The following is a 21,941-nucleotide window of genomic DNA, read 5'->3' on the forward strand; positions in this document are numbered from 1 at the left end:
ACCAGCATGAGTTTGACCAAACTGCGGAAGGCAGTGGAAGACAGGAGTGCCTGGCGTGCTCTGGTCCATGGGTCACAAAGAGTCGGACACAACTAAACGACTAAACAACAACAGGCTGCTGAGCCCCAGAGGCTGGAGACGAAGTACAGATATGGGCTCTCGCCTTCGTGCCCTGCTGGCATCCAGGTGGTCGCAGAACGCAGGATTTTACAGGCTTTTCAACACATCTAGCCAGGCTCCTAACCAGAAAGACCTAGTCCACGGGGCTTAAAATGTCTTTAAATGGTCCCCCACCTGTCCCATGGCTCAGTCTTGCTACCAGGGCTGGGGATTATGTGGTCTCCAAAAGTTGGTGGACGACAACACTCATCCTTCCCTGCCAGTTGGCTTTGCTGCGAGTCGAATCTCAACAACTCCTGTAGGGCCACAGTTCCCCAAGACTAATCTGATTTTTTTGCCCTCAGAATATGTTTCCCTTCATGGTTCATTTGTGACACTAGGCAGTTTGCATGCACCTTCCTGCTTCCCCGCACTGCCCCTTTCAGATTTCACCAGTTTTGGGTCAATGTGCATCTTCCTAGTTATTGATTTATGAAGCTTCAGGTGTGCTCTTCCACAATCAGCACCACCTTCTACCCAGCTGAGCCTGGACTTTTTGCTTTGGTCCTGGGAAGCAGTTAATGGAAAAGTATGCTCACAAGAGCCAGTGTGGTGTAGTGGTTAACAGCAGTGGACTCGTAATCTGGTGAACCGGGTTCAATTCCCTGCTCCTCCACATGCAGCTGCTGGGTGACCTTGGGCCAGTCACACTTCTCTGAAGTCTCTCAGCCCCACTCACCTCACAGAGTGTTTGTTGTGGGAGAGGAAGGGAAAGGAGAATGTTTGCCACTTGGAGACTCCTTAGGGTAGTAATAAAGCGGGATATCAAATCCAAACTCTTCTTCTTCATCATCTCCACCTCCTCCTACCTATCATATGTTTTTCTGCTGTAGTCAGAAGCACCAGGGGTGTAGATGGACCCCCCCCCATGTCCAAGGTGAAACCTCAGTCTGTGGCTCTCACCAAATTCTCTCCCCTTAGGACTTCCTGCACAGGATTGGGTTATTTGGTCCTGACTGTAGGAGTTGTGGGTGGGTGTAAACCATGGCAGAATGCCAGTTGGTCCAGGTCTCACAGAGCGGTCAAACTACACAGGAAGGCAGGAAGCTGCCCTGTGATCCAGTACGTTTCCAAGCACAATTCAAAGTTTATACCTGAAGGAGCGTCTCCACCCCCATCGTTCAGCCTGGACGCTGAGGTCCAGCGCTGAGAGCCTTCTGGCTGTTCCCTTGCTGTGAGAAGTAAAACTACAGGGAACCAGGTAGAGGGCCTTCTCGGTAGTGGCGCCCGCCCTGTGGAACGCCCTCCCACCAGATGTCAAAGAGATAAACAACTACCTGACATTTAGAAGACATCTGAAGGCAGCCCTGTTCAGGGAAGTTTTTAATGTATTTTTAATCTTTGTTGGAAGCCACCCAGAGTGGCTGGGGAGGCCCAGCCAGATGGGCGGGATACAATTATTATTATTATTATTATTATTATTATTATTATTATTATTATTATTATCCACCCAGCTCAGTATCTTCTACACTGGCAGGCAGTAGCTCCTCCATCGTTTCAGGAAGGAGGAATGGGATGGAACTGGGCACATTTTTCCTGCATGCAAAACTGATTCTCTTCCACCGAGCTACAGCCCTAATCTGGCTTCTGTGGGTTTTTTTGTTTCCTTTTGTGAAGACTTAGAACTGTAGAGTTGGGAGGGACCCTGAGGGGCATCTAGTCCAACCCCCTGTAATGCAGGAATATTTTGGGATTTGAACCCAGGACCCTGATATTAAGAGCCTTGTGCTCCACCGACTGAGCCATCCCAGCTGAAGCTTATAGATGAGCTATTGTGCTTTTCAGACTAGGACCTGTGAGGTCCGGGTTCAAATCCTGCCAGCACATTTCCAGACCCTTCTGAAGAGACGGGTCCTGCCTATTATCTGCTGTTGCCTGGTATTTATTTATTTTTAACATTGAGACCCTGCCTTTCCTCCATGAAGCTCAGTCTGGTGTGTCTGGTTCTACCGCTCCCCATTTTATCCCCAATCGAAGTTGATACAAGGGGAGGGGGAATTAATATGAGCGATAACTGGGGTACCTATAACGATTTGTGAGATTTTCCAGAAAGAGAGCAAAAAATGAGAAAAATGGACGAGATTAAAGAATATACATCGGACTGGCTAAACCAGGCATAGGCAAACTCTGGCCCTCCGGATGTTTGGGACTACAGTTCCCATCATCCCTGACCACTGGTCCTGTTAGCTATGAATGATGGGAACTGTAGTCCCAAACATCTGGAGGGCTGGGGTTTGCCTATGCCTGGGCTAAACTATCATCAGGCTGAGAAAGTCTTCCTGACCCAAAGTCACCCAGTGAGCTTCATGGATGAGTGAGGATTTGAACCCAGGTCTTCCAGGCCCATGTGCAACACTCTAAAGCACTACACCACGCTAACTAAGGATGCCAGGGACTGAAGCTGGGAAGACCAGTGGGGCGAGGGGGGGGGTTGCAAGACAGTGGGGCTCTGGGAATTTTTTCAGGGCAGGAGCAATTGCCTCCTGTGCTGGGGCACCTGGGTAATTGATGGCCTCCTGCCCTGGAAAGTGCATGAGGTGATAACAAGGCTTTCAAGTTGGTAGGTAGGTTGGTTTGAGAAAAGTAATCCAGAAGAAGATGGAAACTTGTTTCCTTTTCTTTGGTGCCATTCCTGAGTCATGTACTGTTGTTGTTTGTTGTGCAGCTTACCTGCATTGTCGGATATTTCTTGTGGGTTTGGCAGTTAATATGAGTCCCTACCCCTCAAAATGTATCACAGCGCTACTGCCTGGGACCTTCTGCATGGAACCCTTGAATTTATTTATTTTATTGATCACATTTTTTTGGTAGGCATCCAATGGATTGCATATAGTGTTCGAATGAATTTTTTTTAAAATGACAAGAACAGCAAAAAAATACAAAAATTCAAAGCAGTTCCCAAGCAATTGTACAATGAAAGTAAGCTGAAAACAACATACACTAAGCGAACTTTAAAAATTCAGAGTGCAAAGCAGACGTGTTATGTAAAACACATGTGCTCTGCTACTGAGAGCTATGGTCCCTCCATTTCAACCAAAGCAGAAATTGCAACTGGGCATCAGAGGAGCATACACAGGATACAGAGAACTGTGTTAAAAGAAGGGGAAGCCAGCCCGTTACGATGCCAAGGAGGCAATAAAAGGTTTGTTCAAAATTAAAATTAAAATTAAAAATTTATACTTCGGTTTTATGTTGCAGTTCTCTCCTCCTGCCCACTTGTAGGTTATTAAACTATTGAGTTAGACACACTATTAATTGCAGCCATTTAGGACAGACTCCTTCCCTGGGGGGTCTTTCCTTTGCAGAACTGACACAGAGGTAGACGGAGGCAGCCGCTTAAACGTCACCAAAAAGAAGAGGGCAGGATTGGACACGGACCTGCATAAGATGCGGCTGGTAACTTTACCCGCAGGTGCAAATTCAGAAATAATAACTATAACTCAAATTGGGAGTACGATACGTCTCGCAGAAGCCGGCAGGGCGACTTGTCTGCTGCCGGGTGCTGCTGCAAATGGTCAGCTTCAAATCCCCAAGCCCTTGCTCCCCTTTCAAGGGATCGTTCTCTTAGAAAGAAAGAAAGATGATAGATAGATAGATAGATAGATAGATAGATAGATAGATAGATAGATAGATAGATATCTGGACTGGATAGCTCTTTTTAAAAAAATGTATTTAATCAATTTTTCGATACAAACATCAACCGCAAAAGACACACATACAACAAAAACCATAATAACACTAATAACACAATTTGACAATTCAGATTTGGATACACTGATATACCTATGACTACACCTTTTTTAACAATATTTTCCCACCTCTCTCTCCTCCCTCTACTTCCCAACACTTATCGCTTAAATATTCGTTCCAGATTTCTTCATATTTATCCATTCTTATTTTGCGTCAACATGCCATTCGTTCATATGTAGCTAATCTATCCATATTATCAATCCATGTGCTTGATGGAATCTCTTCCAATTCATTAAAACAAGGGTGGTTTTTTTTGCTTCTAATAGCTCTGGATAGCTCTTGAAACAGAGGACTCTTTCAAATCGAGAGCTGGCCCCTGTAAAGTAGGGCACATAGAATTGTAGACTTGGAAGAGACCCTGAGGATCATCTAGTCCAGTGTTTCCCAAACTTGGGTCTCCAACTCTTTTTGGAATACAGTTCCCATCATCCCTGACCACTGGTCCTGCTAGCTAGGGATGCTGGGAGTTGTAGTCCAAAAACAGCTGGAGACCTAAGTTTGGGAAACACTGATCAAGTCCGACTCCCTGCATTGCAGGAATATGCCGCTGCCCCATATGGGGATCAAACCTGCGACCTTGGTGTTATCAGCACCATGCTCTAACCAACTGAGCTATCCAGTTGTTAGTAGCCAAGTAGAAACCTACCACATAGTCCTTCTAGGACAAACTTCCCTAACTTGCCCTCCAGCTGTTCTTGGGCTACATCATCCTCAGCCATCATCTCTGACCATTGGCTATGCAGGTTGAGGCTCATGGGCGCTGGAGTCTCACAACATTTGGAGGATCGCAGATTAGGAAAGGCTGTTGTAAGATCCCTGCAAGTACAGTGGTACCCCGGGTTAAGAACGTAATTCGTTCTGGAGGTCCGTTCTTAACCTGAAACTGTTCTTAACCTGAGGTACCACTTTAGCTAATGGGGCCTCCCGATGCTGGCACACCGCCGGAGCACGATTTCTGTTCTCATCCTGAAGCAAAGTTCTTAACTCGAGGTACTATTTCTGGGTTAGCGGAGTCTGTAACTTGAAGCGTCTGTAACCCGAGGTACCGCTGTAGTAAACAATGCCTCCGAATTTCAGCCACTTGCCATTTTCCGTCTTCTTCCTCTGTGAGCAAAAAGGAGATGGAACATCACATATTCCCAAAAATCTATTGGTTTTTGTTTCGTTTTGTTTTTTGCCACTGGGTTGTTGTTTTTTGTCCTAATGAACGTAAAGTGTTAGGGTGACAAATGTCCTGCCTGGGTTGGAATGAGGGGAATCGAACAAAAGCTGATTTGGAAAACCAGATGACATGATGTATAGCTCAGTCGGTAGAAGCATGAGACTGTTAATCTCAGGGTTGTGGATTCGAGTCCCACGTTGGACCAAAGGTTCCTGCATTGCAGGGGGTTGGACTAGATGACCCTCGTGGTCCCTTCCAACTCTACGACTCTGTAATTCTACAATTAGGGCCATGGCTCAGCTGTAGAGCATCTCAGTTAGGACTCGGAGAGAGAGAGCCCCCTGGCTGAAGCCCCAGAGAAACACCTCCCATCAGACAATACTCAGCTATATGGAGCAACGGTGTGTCTCAGTGTGTTCCTATACAGTAGAATTTGACTTGGGGTGGTAAAACCATCTGTGCTGAGTTAGTTTTGTTGTTACGTTGTGGCTGCGCAGGACAGCTATGCTGAGGACAACCTTGGCTTATCGACGGCTGCTGTGCCTTAGGTATTGGACCTGCCCTGTGCAGAAAGGTGTACTGTCATCATAGAATCATAGAGTTGGAAGAGACCCCAAGGGCCATCGAGTCCAACCCCCTGCCAAGCAGGAAACACCATCAGAGCACTCCTGACATATGGTTGTCAAGCCTCTGCTTAAAGACCTCCAAAGTAGGAGACTCCACCACACTCCTTGGCAGCAAATTCCACTGTTGAACAGCTCTTACTGTCAGGAAGTTCTTCAAAAGGTTCTTATTTGATTCTGTAATAGCAACATATATATATAAAAAGAAAAGAGCCTGATTTCTGCCTGGCACAGCCCATAATGAGAGAATTTGTGTTTCTGCTTCGTTTAGCAGCAGACGAAACTCCTTTGACAGCCTCGTGTCTACAGGCAGAAGTTGTTTTGGGGAAAGCGCCCGTAGATTAACTTGATCTGGGCTGCTGCTGTTAAGGAGCACACAGGGGCCAGGGAAGGCAGACAGGGTGGCCACGAAGCAGGCTTGAGTTGCACGTAATCGGATTGGAAGCGATGCTTGCAATCTCCAGGGGATTTTCCCTCGCCTTGCTTCCTGCTACGCACCTTCTGCATCTTGGGCCCAAAGTGCAGAATGCTGTAGAAGCAGCAGCAGCAGCACAGATGCAGAGCAGCAAGAAAGCGAATCCAGCAAAGAGGCTGATGTCACAAATTATTATGATCACTTTATTTATTATCATTTTGATTTATTAACCACCTTTCGCCATAAGGTTCCAGGGCGGGTCACAGCAGTTTTTGCAGCGCAAGCTTCCTTAAACCCTCTGAAAGCTTATTCCACAATAAGCTCGCTAGTCCTTTTTTGCAGGTGGGATTCAAGCGCGCGCCGAGAAATTTAGGTCTGTGCAACTAAGGTGAATTATAGCACCCTGTAGCACTTAAAACAACAGCAAGAGCAACCAGACTTTTTGCTGTTTAGAAAGTGACTGGAAGTCCGCTGAAAAGTGTGGAACGAACTAATGAATTAATGAGGCAAGAGGTGTAATTCCCCAGGATGAATGTAGAATGAACATTCGCCGTCGTGTAACTTCCCCGCATACCAGTTGGAACAAATACTCAGTAAAGACCGGATTTAACCTCTGTGGATGTTTTGTACAAGCAAATAAGGAAGAATGCCAATTTGGAGGAGCCTTTAAGGGGATGCAACTCTCCAGTTATTTCGATGGAGGAGCCCCTCATTTTGTGCAGGGCTTCTTTAGACCAAAATAGACACGATACTAGGTTATCGGAAGTGTTAGTCTCTTACAGGGATAAGGAAGGAGTGCTGTGACACATTAACAAATTTGTTAAGGCATCGTAAGGTTTTACGGATCGCGCTCTGTTTCATCAGCTGCATTATACGGAGTTGTAAACAGTGAGGTCAGGAGAGAAAGACATGCAGTACCGACTGTGATCATCGGATCATTAGCAGTGGCCATTGACACCCCCACAAAAGATACACAGATGTTGTAGCATTGGAAAGCCAATTATAGGCAACTCCCCCTTTGACTGGACTTAACCGTCCAGGGGTCCTTTAAATTTACCTTTACATTCTGAGGCTCCGTGCATTTAAGTGAAATCACCTATACTGGGGACACCTTTGAAAAAGCTTCCAAACACCCTCCAAACCTCCTTTCTCAAACTCCAACTCTCCATAGACCTCAAAGGCCAGTGCAAAGGCTACTAAGGACTGCACTTGCAAAGGATTGCTAGAGACTGTTTTCGCATTTCTGGGTTTGTGGTGATGGTCGTGTGCATGTTCATACATACCTTAAATGTGCATAAATGGGGAGTTGCCTGTAGTACATGTTTTTTTTTATTAATCATCTATTGTGCCAATTCAGTCCACACACGACAGCACTGAACCTCTTTGATGAACTGTATTTCATCAGTTTCACAAAACTCTTCTATAAAACTCTTGAAGATGTAGGAGCACTGTTTCCCGTCTCCACCTGTGTGGACCACCAGGGATGCATCTTCCTGAAGCAGGGATGGACTACATGCAGCCTGAAAGGGATGAACTACAACTCCCATGATCCATGACGGTTGGCCATGCTGGCTGGGGTGAACGACAGCTGCTGCCCAGCCACATTTGCAGGGCGAGGGGCCACAAGTTTCTCAACCCTTCCCTTGAGTAAAGAACACAGGAGTGGTTCCTCTCACACAGCTCTGGCTCTTAGCTTTACCCAGGAAGGGCTAAAAATGCTTCCTGTTCAGGCTGGGCCTTTGCCTGGGGTGCGAGAGATGTCCTCCCCAACTGAGTTTCACCTAATGGCTACCTATTGCCTAGCTATGAGAAAAAGATGAATCAAGCGCGATGCATTTAAGGCAGTATCACGTCACTTTAAACAGTCATGGCCTCCCGCAAAGAATCCTAGGGCGTGTAGTTTGTTAAGTAGGCTGAGAGTTGTTAGGAGGCCCCTATTCCCCTCCCAGAGCCACAATTCCCAGAATCCCCTGGGTAAAAAAAAAAGGCAAAGGACCTCTGGACGGTTAAGTCCAGTCAAAGGCGACTATGGGGTTGCGGCACTCATCTCGCTTTCAGGCCAAGGGAGCCGGCGTTTGTCCACAGACAGCTTTCCAGGTCATGTGGCCAGCAGGACTAAACCGCTTCTGGCACAACAGGACCATTTCCCTTCCCTCTGCAGTGGTACCTATTTATCTACTTGCACTGGTGTGCTTTCGAACTGCTAGGTTGGCAGGAGCTGGGACAGAGCAATGGGAACTCACCCTGTCGCAGGGATTTGAACTGCCGACCTTCCGATCAGCAAGTCCAAGAGGCTCAGTGGTTTAGACCACAGCGCCACCTGCTCCCAGTACTTCCCTGGGAAGAGGGATTGACTGCTAAGCCACCCTAGTGCAGATGGTGCCTCCCACAGCTGCCCCGCTGGAATGATTGAAATGAATGGGGGCTGCTGGTCAGAGTGGGGAGCCTGTAGGCCCAGTGTTGATAACCAGCTTCCTTGAGCTGTCCTTCTGTGGGAGGCCAAAGCATCTGCCCTAACGCTCCATAACAGCATGCCGATTTAGTACACGTTGGGGGCTGGGGGGGAGCCGAATGTTGCCCTGAGAGCAGGCCGGACGCACTCAGCCTCGAAAGCCTCCCGACTTCTGTTCCATGGAAACCTCAGATCTGTACTCAGAATGAATTATGCAACTCGGGTACATCTGCATATATCCAGTTTGGCTACATAATTCATTCGGTTTCTAAGATTAACAGTTTCAAAGAATGGGAAAGTGTTCGGCAAGGGCAGGGGTGGCAGAGAGAGCAAGGAGATGAGAGGATCGCTTGTGGGGGGGGGGAGGCATGAAAGAGAGATGTACTCCCTGCCCCACTGCGATTGTTTTGGCCTCGCTGCCCCCACCCCCCACACATCTGGTTTGCCAAACTGCACCACACCACAGCCAAGGATTTCCAAGCTTTTCTAACTCACCAGGATGGCTTTAAAAAAAATATGAATGAGTCTCCAAGTGTTTCTAATCAACCATAAGGGCTAGAAAGTTGCTTTTTTTAAAAAAAAAGGAGTTACCAATCTTTTCTAACCAAGATGTGCTAGCATCTTGCTGCTGCTACTTTTTTTAAAATGAAAGAGTTCACAAGCTCCGTATTAAATGTGTGGTTTTGTGTACATTAAGCCCACAACTTACACAAGGATTACGTTCCGGGGATCATGCCTAAAGCAAAAATCACATATAATCACTTTGGGTTCGATGGTGGGTGGGATTGCCAAAGCCTTTCCCCCCCCCCCCCCCGGACGTCCACTGCTTTCCTGCCCCCGTATTATTTCTTTCTGGGATGCGGGTGGCGCTGTGGTCTAAGCCACTGAGCCTCTTGGGCTTGCCGATCGGAAGGTCAACAGTTCGAATCCGCACGATGGGGTGAGCTCCCATTGCTCTGTCCCAGCTCCTGCCAACCTAGCAGTTCGAAAGCACACCAGTGCAAGTAGATCAGGGTAGTCAACCTTTTTATACCTATGACCTGTTAATGTATCTTTCTTGATGGTGAAATTTCCTTACCACCCACTAGTGCTCGATGGAAGGAGGATTCAGCTTGTGCCATAGAACCCCCTACCGCCCACCTAGAATCCTGAAACGCCCACTAGTGGGCGGTAGGGACCAGGTTGACAACTCCTAGAGTAAATAAATAGGTACTGCTGCAGCGGGAAGGTAAACGGCGTTTCCATGCGCTCTGGTTTCCGTCACTGTGTTCCGTTGCACCAGAAGCGGTTTAGTCCTGCTGGCCACATGACCTAGAAAGCTGTCTGTGGACAAACGCTGGCTCCCTTGGCCTGAAAGCGAGATGAGCACTGCAACCCCCTAGTTGCCTTTGACTGGACTTAACCGTCCGGGGGTCCTTTACCTTTTAACTTTTACCTATTCTCTTTCTTTCTACATTTTTTGCCAAGACCGCAAAGCTGTATGCGCACAAGTTAAATGTGCATAAGTTGCAGGCTTACTGTAGTGGAAAACAAGGATTTGCCTAGCTCAGAGCGGGAGCATGACCAATTTTGCTGACCCACAGATGGGGAAAGAAAGCAATCCAGGAAAATGATGCTACCTGACCTCTAAAACCACCCTACTTGGTTTGTATTGATTTAGGGGGGCAGCTAAATCTTGACTACGCCCATGTCCTAAGACCTCTGCACATGTTCAAACTAATCTTCCTTCTTGACTAGAAACTTAAGGAAGCTTTGCTTGTATTATTTTCAGGGGGAATATTAAAATAACCCCTGAAAAATTACAATAATGAAGAAGATAATCGATTAGCCGGAAGCTTGCCAAACATAGGGAGTTGCCTTCGATTGGGACAGGCCACTTGTCCATCTAACTCAGTCAGTATTGCCAACACTGGCTGGCAGCCTCCCGAATGGTATACTTCTGTGACCAAGGGAGAGATTTAAATTTCAGTTGCTTATTCAAGTTGTTTGCAGAGTTCTGGGCTGAATACAGAACTGCTGGGTTTTCTCACCCAGCTGGAGTCAGATCTGTGACAATAGCCTGGCAATCGTGACTGTTAATTGTACTTAAACCTCAGTTGAAGTGTCCTAGCAACAGAGGGGAAGGGATTCTGCATCCAATAAGGGCACAAGGTCTCGCCATGAGGGGGGCCTGTAAGTAGACTCACCTTGCCCCCTCATCTTCCTTGTTTTCATTCTCAGGTCTACTGCTTAGAAATTCTTCCCTGAGGATTTTCTTGGGGGCAGAGAGGGCTGTGAATTGGCTCTCTCCAGCACGAAGCTGTGACTGACTACGGATTTGATTGCCTCTTTTAATGATCTTAATTCAGATGCATTAATAAAGCTAACAACACAAGAGAAGGGAAGCAGCTGAGAACGGTCAAGGTGACTTTGCTGTCGGGGGAAACAGAAGGGAAGGGAACAAATCCTAGGCTTATAACTTTGATCCGTAAGCCCTGCCTGCACCATTGCATATTTGAAGCCGTATTATGAACAGTCACGGCTTCCCCCAAAGAATCCTGGGAGCTGTAGTTTGGTTAGGGTGCTGAGAATTCTTGGGAGACCCCTCGTCTCCTCACAGAACTACGATTCCCAGAGTCCCTTGCAGAGAATTGAGAGGAATAGGGGTCTCTTAGCAACTCTCTGCACCCTTAACATGCCACATTTCCCATGATTCCTTGTGGGGGAGCCATGACTGTTTAAAGTGGTATGATACTGCTTTAGAAGCATAGTGTAGATGGGACCTCAATATCTCAATCTCTCTCTCACACACACACACCACTTCACTTCACTTCACTTCACTTTCCGGCCTTTCTCTTATTTCCAAACTCACATTCTTATCTTTCTTTCTACCCCTTTGCTTATCGATCTCCCCAGGAACCTGTTGGACATGGATACTTTCTCCAAGTCTGATCCTGGTAAGTGTGCCAAGCTGTCGATACTTGGTGAGGAGGTGGGGCGGGCAGTATGTCACTGTCCTTGGTGGGAGGTGACGAATCTGGTCGAAAAGCCCAAAGGAGATTTGTCAAGTAGGTTGGCTGCTAGAATCTGCTTCACCACCTGGGCAGCACGGAGGGCAGGAAGATCTTCTGGTCCACCTCAAAGCGCTACTGAAGTGAAGTCAAATAATGGCAGTGCTTACAAAACAATTAAAACATTTTCAATAAAATCTTACTTGTTTATCGTACTACGAGAAAGCAGAAAATTGGCTTGAACCTTAGAAATGGCCAGTAGAAGGTGGCCCATGAGGGTGGAAGGGCCACTGCCCCACCAACCTTCAGCCTGCCCTCAGCCAACCCCACCTGCCTGCTTTCATATTCACAGCCAATCAGGGGGCAGCTGTGCCTGCCATTGGCTCTGGCTCCCCCTACTGGTGGCCTCCCTGCCTTCCGCCCAACCAGCCCCCACTGGTCCCCAGTGACCAATAGATGCTGCTCAATTAAATCTCGCCGCTGCTGAAAATGGATTCTAACGCCTTCACATCTGTCGTGGAGCTTTTTCCTAATATAGCTAATGGGGGAAACCTCGTTCTCATCAGAATTAATCCTCCTCCAATGGACAATGGGTAGACAGGCAGACAGCTCATTATGCCTGCAAGCCTGGAACATTTCTCATGCCGTGAGGTTCCCCCCATTGCTTAAATGCCAACTTCTCATCTCATAGCCTGCTTTTTCTCCTGTCTCTTGTCTACAAGAGCTGAGGCTGCAATCTTTCATGGCAGTCACCTGGGAACGGGTTCCATGGAACTCAGTGGGCATTACTCCTGAGTAGACATATAGCAGATGTGTCCTATAAAATAGGAAACTGTTGGGCCCTTAGTACATGGGTAGGCAAACTAAGGCCCGCAGACGGTCCAGGGATCAGCATGTTTTTACACGAGTAGAATCTGTCCTTTTATTTAAAATGCATCTCTTGGTTATTTGTGGGGCATAGGAATTCGTTCATTTTTTTCCCTTCAAAATATAGTCTGGCCCCCCACAAGGTCTGAGGGACAGTGGACCGGCCCCCTGCTGGAAAAGTTTGCTGACTGCTTGAAAAAGTTTGCATCTGCTTGAAAACCTCCAAGGAAGGAGAGTCCACCCCCTTCTGAGGGAGTCTGTTCCCCTGTCGAACAGCTCTTAAAGTTCTTCCGTATTTTCCGTCGGACTCTCCTTTCTTATTACTTGAAGCCACTGGTTCGAGTCCTACCCTCCAGAGCAGGAGCAAACAACCATCTGACAGCCCTTGAGATATTTGAAGATGGCTATCACCTCTCCTCTTAGTCTCCTCTTTTCCATGCTAAACACACCCAGCTCCTTCAACTGTTCCTCACAAGGCTTGGTTTCCAGACCCTCCCTTGATCATCTTGGTCACCCCTCCTCTGCAAATGGTCCAGCTTGTCAACATCCTTCTTAAATTGTGGTACCAGAACTGGACACAGTCTTCCAAGTGTGGTCTGACCAAGGCAGAATAGAGCAGTACTATGACTTCCCTTGATCTGGACACTAGACTTCTGTTGATGTAGCCTAGAATAGCATTAGCCTTTTCTGCCATTGCATCACACTGTTGACTCGTGTTAAGCCTGTGGTCCACCAAAATCCCTGGGACCTTTTCACATGTACTACTAGTAAGCCGAGGACGCGGGTCGCGCTGTGGGTTAAACCACAGAGCCTAGGACTTGCCGATCAGAAGGTCAGCAGTTCGAATCCCCGCAATGGGGTGAGCTCCCGTTGCTCGGTCCCAGCTCCTCCAACCTAGCAGTTCGAAAGCACATCAAAGTGCAAGTAGATAAATAGGTACCACTCCGGCGGGAAGGTAAACGACGTTTCCACGCGCTGATCTGGTTTTGCCAGGAGCGGCTTAGTCATGTTGGCCAAATGACCTGGAAGCTGTACACCAGCTCCCTCGGCCAATAAAGCGAGATGAGCGCCGCAACCCCAGAGTCGGCCATGACTGGACCTAATGGTCAGGGGTCCCTTTACTTACTAGTAAGCCAGGTATCCATCATCTTATATTTGTGCTGCTGGTTCTTTCTGCCTTAGTGCAGAACCTTACATTTGTCCCATGGAGACCTTGGGGTCTTAACCTAGGTTCAGATGTTCTGTCGCCGATCTAAGAGGCCTACCCCTTTGGGTTTCTAGTGTAAATAGATGGTAGCCCTGGAGGAATTTTATGCCCCATCCCGTAGACAAGCCCTCAATGTGGAGGGCATGTTACAAAACAGAGGACCGCTGCCTGCCCTGAGGAGCTTGCATGCTGTAATTTAAAAATGGGGAGGCAAGAGAGAAAGGGGAGAGAAATGGAGGCAGGGGGAAAGTTGCCATTTATTTCAGTTGCACAAACAGAGGGCTCAGAGCCTAGGACTTGCCAATCAGAAGGTTGGCGGTTCGAATCCCCGCGACGGGGTGAGCTCCCATTGTTCGGTTCCTGCTCCTGCCCACCTAGCAGCTCGAAAGCACGTCAAAGTGCAAGTAGATAAATAGGTACCACTCTGGTAGGAAGGTAAACGGCATTTCCATGCCCTGCTCTGGTTCGCCAGAAGCGGCTTAGTCATGCTGGCCACATGACCCGGAAGCTGTACGCCGGCTATCTCGGCCAGTAAAGCGAGATGAGCGCCGCAACCCCAAAGTCGGCCACGACTGGACCTAATGGTCAGGGGCCCCTTTACCTTTACCTGCGTCTAGAAAGCACGGGTCCAATCGGTTTCCCACTTGTCTCGTACTTTCTTGGTCGTGCTTTTGTTCAGCTGGGGTGCCCCAGAGTGCCATTCCGGCACCTCTCAGGTGTGCATCATAGCGGGCCGGTATTACGGTGCTTTAAATGTATGGGCATCAATATGTAGCCTAGGTTTCCTTGAACTGAGTCAGGCTTAGTTCTGGGACACAATGTAGAAACATATCCTGAAGAAATGTGAGGAGGAGCTCAATGGAAAGATGGGAGGAAGCAAGTGTGAAGCCGCAGTTTGTTTAACGTGGATTGTGGAATTATCCAGCTGTAGAGACCAGCTCATGTACCTGCTTGTACGGCAACAGCGGCCTACATAATCTCTCAGCAGATTTGAGGCCCCAGAGACAGGATTCAGACATACACAGACACATACACACACACACACACACAGAGAGAGAGAGAGAGAGGCTGTCTCAGAGGAGACATTCTGGTGAACGTCTAAAAGGGGCATCCAATTACAGAGAGTCTCTCTCTGCTGGTGGCTGAACCACAGAAAGCCCAGGTGTCCCTTTTAAGTGGGATCAGCCTCATAATGACTGCGAGACGAGCAGAGACTTTTGGCAAGGGCTTCTTTCGAAGGGCACTACCAGAACCGTCACGTGGGATTCAGTCACATGGCAGCGGATACAGGCTGCGCTGTTTGTTGACTGGGTCATCTTGCAAAACAAAGCCACTTCTTCAAAACGGCGGACTTTTTTTTTTTTGCGATACGGAGCGTGACGGGAAAATGCACTAGGAAAGTGTGGGGTGACGCTCACTTTGCCACAACATCATCTAACCTCCCTGCAAGCAAATCAGAAACGAATGCTCAGTAAACAGGTCACCTAGAAACGCCCAATATTTTAAAACATTAGGGGTTCAGGGAGGGATGGCTCCAGGCACTGTGGGACGCTACAGTTGTGGTGAAGTTAACAACACTGACATATATCTAAAAATGACTTTTTAAATAGACTCCTTTTTTAAAAAGATGGCTTCTAGTTAATTACATGGGGAGGAATAACCTATTCAGTAGCTAGAATGTGAATTTTCTGCATTCACTGTGTGGACAATGTGTTCCTGAAATGACCTAGTTACATTTTATTTTATCAGCTGTTGTACATGAATATAAAATCAACAATGCTTACATAAAATCCTTTCTACGAACGTGTGCCTTCTTAATGATTTTCATAAGCCGCTCTGGGAGCCTTTTTGGCTGAAGACCGAGTTTAAAAGGCTTTAATGTTTTTTAATGTAAATATTCTTGCTAAATATTTGGCTGCTTAACTTTGAATCAACGTGAAATAATCAGTCTGCCTGATTATTATTTTTTACTCCCCTCATTTTGTGCCTCTTTTGTTTTCAACAGAGCCATCTCACTACCTATCCAGCCAGCTATATGGCCCTGTGACACTCCCATACCTCACAGCCCTTGAAGAGGTTTACTCCCAGCCAAAATGCCCACTTCCCTCACAACAGTTATATTGATTGTAAACATTCCGTGACCTCAGGATGTTTGTGAACGTCCCATTACATCAACAGCAAGGGAACTTCTTTTGGCCTGTGAACCAGATCCACTTGTGGGCTACATTTGGCAAGTGGGCTGGGCTGCCCACTTGGCAATCACCTGCTGTAGTAAAACGTTCAGTGAATCCAGCCCCTAGACGTAGCGGTGCAGCTTGCATTAAACACGGCTTCAGTTTGGTGCCAAAGGCAAGTCGCGCTGGCAAAGGCAAGCCGCTCTGCTGTGGTCGGATACGCTAGGGAGCTCCTCTTTGCAGGAGTTCCTGGCTGGATCGGATGTTTGCTAAAAGCAGCGCTGCTTTTAGTAGACTTCCGATGCCGTCGGAAGCTCCCAAGTGCATCCGATCCCAGCAGAGCGGTTTGCCAAGTTTCAATTTTATTTATTTATTTCATAAAAGGTATGCCCTGCTTGATTGCAAACATACACACACACACACACACACACACATACCATGCCTTAGAGCATCAAAGGTCAGCTGCGCTTGCAAAGGACTGGCCTGGAATATACTCTTTAGTCTCCCCGATCTTCCTTTGCAGGTGAGTGGCAGGTGCGTGTGGCCGGGAGGAAACAGCCCCAGGGACCTCTGACAGGCTTCTTTGGGCCTGGAGGCCAGAGGTTCCCTGTGACTGCATCACATCATTGCAGCCTGAGCATGTCAATGTGGAACATAGCACAACATTCACTGAAATAAAACAGCTTTTCCCAGACGCAGGCTGGGGTACATGGCAATCGTCCTGTTGTCCAGACTGACAGGTGGCCCTGCCATTATCTCTAAAGCAAAGTGGCCGCGTCAGATGCTGGGCTGTTCCTAGCCAGCCCTGCAAAAACCTCAGGCACAATAGAGAATGTTGCTTGTGGCCAGTACTGAAGTAAGTTTACACTACCATTCCAGAAAGTGATGGACTGTTTCCTTTGCTGGAGGTTTCCAAACAGACGTTGGATCTGTCAGGGATCCTCTAGCTGTGATTCCACCACAGCAGAATGACATGGCCCGTGGGATCCCTTCCATCTCTACAGTTCTAGGATTCTGTTATTCTGTGCAGGAGAAGGCCCCATCTTGTCTTTTGCCTCAGGAAGTCAGTTTTGCAACCATAAAACCATTGACTTGGCAGGGACCTTGGGGTCCTCCAGTTCAATTTCAGCCCCATAGTAGTGCTGTTTTAAGGTTTTTGTATAGTGGCATTTGATAACCAAAATCTACCTGATATGTTCCATTTGTTGGTGATGCAGTCATGTAAAGATTGACTTGATACATACATGAATACAGATGTTTTGGTCCCAGATAACTGATTGGAAAATATTGCAGATGTGGTCTGGATCCAAGGAGAGTCTTGTTCGGCTATTTTAAAAAGCTGGATTCGGAGCAGGAAGCTGAATACATTTGCTATCCATTAATGTCAGCAAAAATCTAAAAGTCTGACATTCAGCAGGAATTGAGATAGCTTAAGTTATACACTGAGGCTGATACCCAGCTAAGATGCTCATTTACAAAAGTCAGTTGATTTCAATGGGTTTACTCTGCATACGACTAATATCAGATATAACTCCGAGAAATTCTGTTGATCAGTGATCTGGCATTTAAAACTGTCCTTTTAAAAGTTCAGAAATGGCAAAACCATTCAGAGAAGATGGGTATGATAGCGTTCAGCATTTGAGCTGAAATATTAATCTCGCTGAATTTAATTGTGTTGACATATTGGATCAGGTGATGGTAATGGATTGCCCAAGATGGATAAACGTTAAGGCAGGATATGGCACTGTAATATTAAATCTTTGCCTTGATATTAATTGTGATTGCTATACATATAATATTTACTGAATGATTCATTAGGCCGCTTTTGTCATAACCCATGTGTAGTTTTGATACATTTCCCAATAAAGCAATGGTGACAAGATGCGTAGACACATTATTAAAAGAATGCTGTCACTGCTTTGTCTAATTCATGATATCGCAGAGCAGTTTCGGGCTAAATTGCAAAAGCAGCTCATGGAGCGTTTGCTTCGCCTGATCTTAAATGCCAATCTCATTGTTTAGGAAATCTCTGTGATGAAGGTGCAAGCTAGGACTGTCAACAGATTAAAAGATATTGTAGCTGATGGATGATCAATAACATCTAGACAGACATCACAGCAGGTTCTGCTCCTGCAGTAGAAACCTGGCTTCCTCTCAACATCACAAATTAAAGGAGAGTTGCACAACGGACTAGTAACTCAAAGGCTGCCTTGTCCATCGCTCTTCCTCCTTGCCTCATGCTTCAAACAGGCTGCTGACTTTTTTTTAAAGTGCCATGCACACCTTTACCTAGCCACAGTTAATGCTTGCCTTGCTGTTGTTTTTAGTTACTGAAACTATTTTAAAAGAACTGCAAACTGCTTCAGAAAGAGAGGGTTTGTGACGTCACCAGTGCCAGCCAGTTAGTACTCAGTACAGTGGTACCTTGGTTCTCAAACTTAATCCGTTCCGGAAGCCCGTTCCAAAACCAAAGTGTTCTAAAACCAATGCGTAATGCAAAATGGATTAATACGTTCCAGACTTTTAAAAACAACCACTAAAACAGCAATATAACATGAATTTTACTATCTAATGAGACTATTGAGCCATAAAATGAAGGCAATAAACAATGTACTGTAGTCAGGCAATCAATCAATTGGTAGCTGAACTGGGTTCCACACAGTCACAAAAAGAAAAGAAAAAGAGCTGCAAAAACAGACAGACCTCAGCGTAACACTCAAAACGGAAGTGTGGCACTCAAAAGGGAAGCGTAACACTCAAGATGGAGCATGTTCAGCTTCCAAAAAAAGTTTGCAAACCGAAACACTTACTTCCGGGTTTGCAGCGTTTGGGTTCCAAGTTGTTTGAGAACCAAGGCGTTTGAGAACCAAGGTACCACTGTACTCAGGGAACATAGGAAAAGTTGCTGTATCCCAGGTCAGACTATCCGGTGACAGGCAGCATCTCTCTTGAGTGTCTTTTCCGGGCTCACTTGCAAATGCTAGGGAGTGAATCTGAGAGCTTTGCATGTGGCCAAGTCAAATCTGCCACTGAGCTACGACAGGGATGTTGGAGCATTAAAACTCCAATATTGCCTAGTATTGTATTTGCAGCTGGCACCCATTGTCTCTTCTTAATTTAGCTTATAAAACAAAAAACCTTCTGCAGAACAATGGGAAATTATTATTAATTAATTTACATATAGCTTAATGCCACGACAGGCATCTAAGCCGTTTACAAATATAAAAAAACAACTTACACTGGCACTAAAATATAAACATCCAACATTAAAATACATAATGAAACATAATAATACTTACAACAAACCTAGCAATTGTGCAATTAAAACTTAAGCTGCGTGCCTGCCAGCTATTTAAAGCGCATTCCTTCCCAAATAGAATCCTGGGGACCGCAACACACCTACAATTCCCAGCACCCTTAACAAACTACAGTTCCTGTGACTCTTTGAAGGGAAGGTGTGTTTTAAATATAGGGTGCCTACAAAACCTTTGGCTGCAAAAGGTGCCTTGGGAGTATGACATGGAAAACACAAGTGCATGTGTAAAAAATGCAATTGTACGGAATAAGATTTCTTTTTCTGCTCTGAATGTGTTCTTCTGACATCTCTCCTTGCAGTTGTGATTCTTTACATCCAAGGAACTGCGGACAAGGAATGGAGAGAGGTGAGCAGCCGCAGGCACACACACACACACACACACACACACACACACACACACACCCTTCTGCTTCCAACGCACCTGTTACATCAAACTGGGAAAGCACTCTTGTTGCAGAATGTGGGCCTTGCCGCAATTTACCAGCACAGACCCTCATTGGTCAAACCTGCTGGGAGGTCAGCCAATGAGCTGCCTGCTGCCTACCTTTCCTCTGTCAAGTCCAATCCACATGGTCACCATCAGACATACTTGGCAGGTGCTGCGGTTGCATCCAGGAGATCTGAACTCTGACGCTGAAGTCCCCCTGTGCTGTGGGTGGCGTGGCGGATGCGGTCTGTGCTTGCCGCTAGATTTATTTTAGAGTCTAGACTTGATGGGTCTTACATTTCCCCCCCCCCCGCCCTGTTTGGAATGAGAATGTCCCACTTGCTTCAAAATGTGGTAGTTGGTAGCCCAGCCCTGCTGAGTTTCTCACCCTGGGGCCTGGTCCTCCAACCCAAATCCTGCCCAGGAAACAACCACTGGGTATAGCTTCCTTGGCACTCGGGGGCAAATTGCTCCCCAGCAGCTGCCGCTTCCACCAAACCTTGACTTTTTGTGGAGGGACAGCTTTGCTTTGGCCAGAGGCATGTGGCTCTTCTAGGCTGGGGTGGGAAACCTGTTGGCCTCTAGATCACTGGTGAGCCATTGGGTCATGTATAGAGCGAAGTTAGCGAAGTGTAGGTGGGTTCCCAAAAGGCAAGACACAGTGATAACAGCAAGAACCTTTATTGAACTACATAACTGAGAAACAGAGGCAAAGCAACTGCTTATATACATTTCTGAAAGGTTGGGCCACTCCCCCTCCCAACGTGATTGGCTGTCTAAACTTCCAAACTGCGAATCACATCTCAAGAGTTCTAGGGCCAATGGCAGAGGCCCAAATCCTGAAGTGTTCTGTGATTGGACAACATGTATCGAATCAGGAGCTCAGAATCCTTAGTCCAGACTCAAGCTCAGACCACTGAATACATAACAGTTGGGGTTTGGCAGCAGGACCGTCACCATACAAATGTATGTTTAGAAAAATAAGCAGTGAGCCCAAATGGGTGTTTGGGTTAAAGGCAGTTCCCGGATCTGAAAACGAAAGACTGTTTCTATTCCTGGACTACAACTCCCATCATCCCTGACCATTGGTCATGCTGGCTGGGGCCGACCAACACCACCTGGCAAGGCCACAGACTCGCCACCCTTGATCTAAGCTATGGATTGGGAGGGTTAGTGAGTCAACAACCCAAGAGCCCTGCCAGCCCTGTCCTCCATGCAAACATACAAGGATTGAGTATACAGTGATACCTCGGGTTAAGTACTTAATTCATTCTGGAGGTCCGTTCTTAACCTGAAACTGTTCTTAACCTGAAGCACCACTTTAGCTAATGGGGCCTCCTGCTGCCGCCGGACCGCCGGAGCACAATTTCTGTTCTCATCCTGAAGCAAAGTTCTTAACCTGAAGCACTATTTCTGGGTTAGCCGAGTCTATAACCTGAAGCGTATGTAACCTGAAGCGTATGTAACCCGAGGTACCACTGTACACCAAAGATGCAAAGTGCATGGCTTCCCCCAAGGAATCCTGGGAACTGCAGTTTACCCCACCGCAATGCTACAATTCCCAGCACCTGTAACACACCAGTTTCCAGGATTACCATATTTTTCGCCCTATAGGACGCACTTTTTCCCCTCCAAAAATGAAGGGGAAATCTGTGTGTGCCCTATGGGGCGAATGCAGGCTTTCGCTGAAGCTTGGAGAGCGAGAGGGGTCGGTGCGCACCGACCCCTTTCGCTCTCCAGGCTTCAGGAAGACATCCACAGCCTAGGCAGCCCTGTGGGAGGTCCCGCAGGGATGTCTAGGCTGTGGATAGTAGCCTGCTTCCCGGAGCGCCGGGCGCCCTGAAAGCAGAGCGCCCGGTGCTTTGGGAACACATCCGCAGCCCTGCGGGAAGTCCCCGCAGGGCTCCCCACGCTGCGGATAGCAGCCTGCTGCCCGGCAGGCGGGGCGCCCTGAAGCAGAGCGCCCCGCGCGCTGGGCAGACATCCGCAGCATGGGGAGCCCTGCAGGAGTTCCCCGCAGGGCTCCCCACGCTGCAGATAGCAGCCTGCTGCCTGGCAGGCGGGGCGCCCTGAAGCAGAGCGCCCCCCGCGCCGGGCAGACATCTGCAGTATGGGGAGCCCTGCAGGAGTTCCCCGCAGGGCTCCCCATGCTGCGGATAGCAGCCTGCCGCCCGGCGGGCGGGGCGCCCTGATGCAGAGCGCCCCTCGCGCCGGGCAGACATCGGCCAGCCCCACAAGCTCGGGAGACAGCAGGGAGGCGCAGCGCCGCCATCCTGCTGTTCCTCGACCTGGTTCGGTTTCCCCGACCTGCTTTTGAAGGGTAAATAAAGGGGGAAAATTTCCCTTTATTTCCCCCTCAAAAAACTAGGTGCGTCCTATGGGACGGAGCGTCCTATGGG

General features: G+C 47.6%; 1 protein-coding gene across 1 annotated transcript in view; it reads left to right on the forward strand.

The window, feature by feature from the left end:
• Window positions 1–21,941, forward strand: part of CPNE9 (copine family member 9) — a 63,918-nt gene that overhangs the window by 2,998 nt on the left and 38,979 nt on the right. Inside the window, exons 2-3 of the mRNA XM_081182784.1 lie at window positions 11,457–11,497; window positions 19,415–19,461. Of these exons, the coding sequence (XP_081038910.1) occupies window positions 11,457–11,497; window positions 19,415–19,461 (88 nt within the window). The remainder of the gene's footprint in view (window positions 1–11,456; window positions 11,498–19,414; window positions 19,462–21,941) is intronic.

Source organism: Podarcis bocagei (genome assembly GCF_964188305.1).
Source record: "Podarcis bocagei genome assembly, chromosome: 2".
Lineage (NCBI taxonomy): Eukaryota > Metazoa > Chordata > Lepidosauria > Squamata > Lacertidae > Podarcis > Podarcis bocagei.